General features: G+C 44.6%; 1 protein-coding gene across 2 annotated transcripts in view; it reads left to right on the forward strand.

Moving 5' to 3' along the window:
- The window catches only part of prag1 (PEAK1 related, kinase-activating pseudokinase 1), a 19,898-nt gene extending 16,806 nt beyond the window's left edge, over positions 1 to 3,092 (forward strand). Inside the window, exon 6 of one of the 2 annotated variants that reach the window (XM_032539896.1) lies at positions 466 to 1,626. In XM_032539896.1, the coding sequence (XP_032395787.1) occupies positions 466 to 1,626 (1,161 nt within the window). Of the gene's footprint in view, positions 1 to 465 lie in introns of both variants that reach the window. The other variant, XM_032539898.1, reaches the window with a different exon arrangement.

The following is a 3,092-nucleotide window of genomic DNA, read 5'->3' on the forward strand; positions in this document are numbered from 1 at the left end:
CACACACACACACACACACACACACACACACACACACACACACACACAATGTGGATTTTAGTCCAGCTGATCACTAAGAAGAGATTATATTTAAAAATCTGACCCCAACACAAAATGAGATTTGTAACATTTGTTTGTTTGTTTCAGAATTCAGATTTTTTTGATAGACGTGTGAATTTTCCTACATCTTGCAAAGGAATGACAAGAACGGAGGGGCTGTAGTAGTTAACGTTTAGTTTTGTAAAGCATTTTTTGGATCAAGGACATTGATTTCATTTGAATGAGAGCAGGAACTGAATTGGCGTAGACCTTGGATCCTCGCTAACAAGAGTTCCTTTCTTAAGTCTCTTGGCTCCACTCCCTTACCGTCTCTGTGTGGGGAATTCTTCTCTCCCCCCTCGAGCCCATGCTTCTCCTTTGCTTCATCCTTTCCTCTCACTGATCTCTGTGTTTATACCTCTCCAGATTTGCAAGAGTCCGTCCATGGATGCCAAACAGGGCCATCTCTATGGTCTGTCAGTGCAGCAGAGCATGCCTCCCCACTTCAACCTCCAGCAGGACTGTGGCCACTTCCTCGCTTGTGTCCCCCAGAGCATGTTGCCTTCTGACGAAGTCTCTCTGCCCACCACACCTCCTTCATCGCTGCCTCAGCCGTCCATGTCTGCGCCTGGCCAACAGGTAGAACGAGAGCGAGTGGTGGTCATCACCTCTGAGATCCCTCGGCAGACGGCAGCTGACTTCGTCAGGGAGTGGGCGGCGTTCCATAAAAGTCAGCCCGAAGTCTATGAGCGGCGTGTATGCTTCCTCCTCCTGCAGCTGTGCCATGGTCTGGAGCACTTGAAGGAACACGGGGTCACGCACCGCGACCTTTGCCTGGAAAACCTGTTGTTGGTGCCTCATCTCCGCAGGCCCTCCCAGTTCCCCCAACAAACCACCACTGACAACGGCCCCAGTAACAGTTCAAGTGGTGTAGACAGTCAGCGTCACCTTCCCCGGCTCCTCATCAGCAACTTTGCCAAGGCCAAGCGTCGCTCCTCCGAGGATGCTGCCTTAACCAGTGTGGACCCTCGCATCAAACGTGACCACGCCAGATTGGCGCCTGAGATTGTCTCAGCAGCCCAGTATCGTAAATTTGATGAGTTCCAGACAGGCATCTTGATCTATGAGCTCCTCCACCAAGCCAACCCATTTGAGGTGAGTCCAGCTCTGAAGGAACAAGACTACCGCTGTGAGGAGTTGCCTCCAATCCCCTCAGTCTCCCTTTACTCTGCCGGCCTCCAGAGGCTGGCCCAGCTCTTGCTCCAACCTGACCCCATCAAACGCATCCATATCCAGGAGGCCAAGCGCATACTGCAGAGCCTTCTCTGGGGCCCCAGGAAGGACCTGATGGAGCAGCAGCGGGAGAGACATGGACAGGGAGTCGGCTTTGTTGACGGATCTCGACACGAGGGCCTCCTGAACTGGCTGGATGTGAAACGGGCCCTGCTGATGATGAAATTCGCAGAGCGTTCACTGGAGCCCGAGAGGAACGCGGAGCTGGAGGACTGGTTGTGCTGTCAGTACTTTTCCTCGGCTCACCCTCTGTCTCTCTGCCATACTGCTGAACTGCTCTACTCACTAAAGTGACGCTAAAATGTGTGTGAGTGGAGCCAAATTAATGTGTGAATGTGTGTATGAGAAAGACCAATAGTGTCAAAGTTAATGTCCTGAGACTATGGATGGGAGATACTGTGAACCTACCTAGTGTTTGCGCTACTGTTGCATGCATGAGAGCGGGGCATCAACCTAACCGTCTACTCTCTACCTTTTACACAAACAGTATCCTGCTGCAGACTGTCAACTTAGCAAAGAAATAACCAGTACGCTTTTTAAATATTCTTGAAACAGTTAGACATATGGACAAAAATCACATAAACCATCACTTACCGACTAGAATCCCTTTGTGCCAGTGATGCTGATAAATACAGTACATCTGTAAAAAAAGGAAGAATATGGACAGTATTCATAATTCTATCATACATTTACCAAAGTTTCATGTTTGACACTGTATTGTGTGTATTTATTAAAATCAATTAAGACATTCTACCCACTTAGAACAGGCTAATAATTCATAACCCTATTCTGTGTAAGCCAGCTTTGCAGAGTAATGCTGTGTGATAACTATGTAAATGTGCAGCTAACTTTTAATTTTAATAGAAATATGGGGTCACTAGCAAATTTTCTGTCATGTTTACTCATGGAAACATAGTGCTGTACTGTATACTGTGTAAACAACACAATTTTAACTTTTCTTGATAATAGGAATTTCTCAGTGAATACTGGTGTACTAGTTGCACAATCCTAGTCACAGCATTGCATGAAAAAGACTAAGTATGAACGAATCATAAGCCTTACTGTCTAACACAACTCGATATTAATTGGATTGACAAAAAAAAATGGCATCATTGGCGATTGCTTCTACTGAATGGATGCCCAGTTTTTCATTGTGCTTACTTTATTTAAATGTTTTGACATTTGTCACAGTGCCTTTTGTTATTTGTATACGTTACAGTGACTCAGAAGCCAAATGTAAATATTACTGAACATTCGTCCTTTGTGAAACTGGCCTTTCACCAAATGTTCTATGAACAACTTTGTACAGCAATTTGTAGATGATATTACAAGAAAAATGAGCCCAAGCAGGTCTTAAAAAGCCATGAATATCAGCAGCAGTTAAAGAATATTTATGTTATAATTTGTTATCCTGTAGTAGTCACTGGAATTTATTTTCATATGTGGATTATCAAGTTACTTGTTTTTTGGCACAGCAGCAGCTGGGCCGGTTTTCTTGCCTCCTGTGTCCCATGTAGGCTGCAGTGAAAGCTTCAAATTTATAGGTATTTTATCTCCAACAAAGAATTTCCTAATAAAGTCAAGCATTCAACAGCCTGCACCAGGTTGTAGTCCATGACTGACGGATGTTTCTAATGTTGCAAAAAGAAGAAAAAACATGCTCAGAACTCACAACCAATACATTATTGATTTGAATTATTTTGTGTGTGCCTCAACTATTTGCATCTATCAATAAACTGTGGATATATATTCTCCCAGTA

This window comes from Etheostoma spectabile, chromosome 16 (genome assembly GCF_008692095.1).
Source record: "Etheostoma spectabile isolate EspeVRDwgs_2016 chromosome 16, UIUC_Espe_1.0, whole genome shotgun sequence".
Lineage (NCBI taxonomy): Eukaryota > Metazoa > Chordata > Actinopteri > Perciformes > Percidae > Etheostoma > Etheostoma spectabile.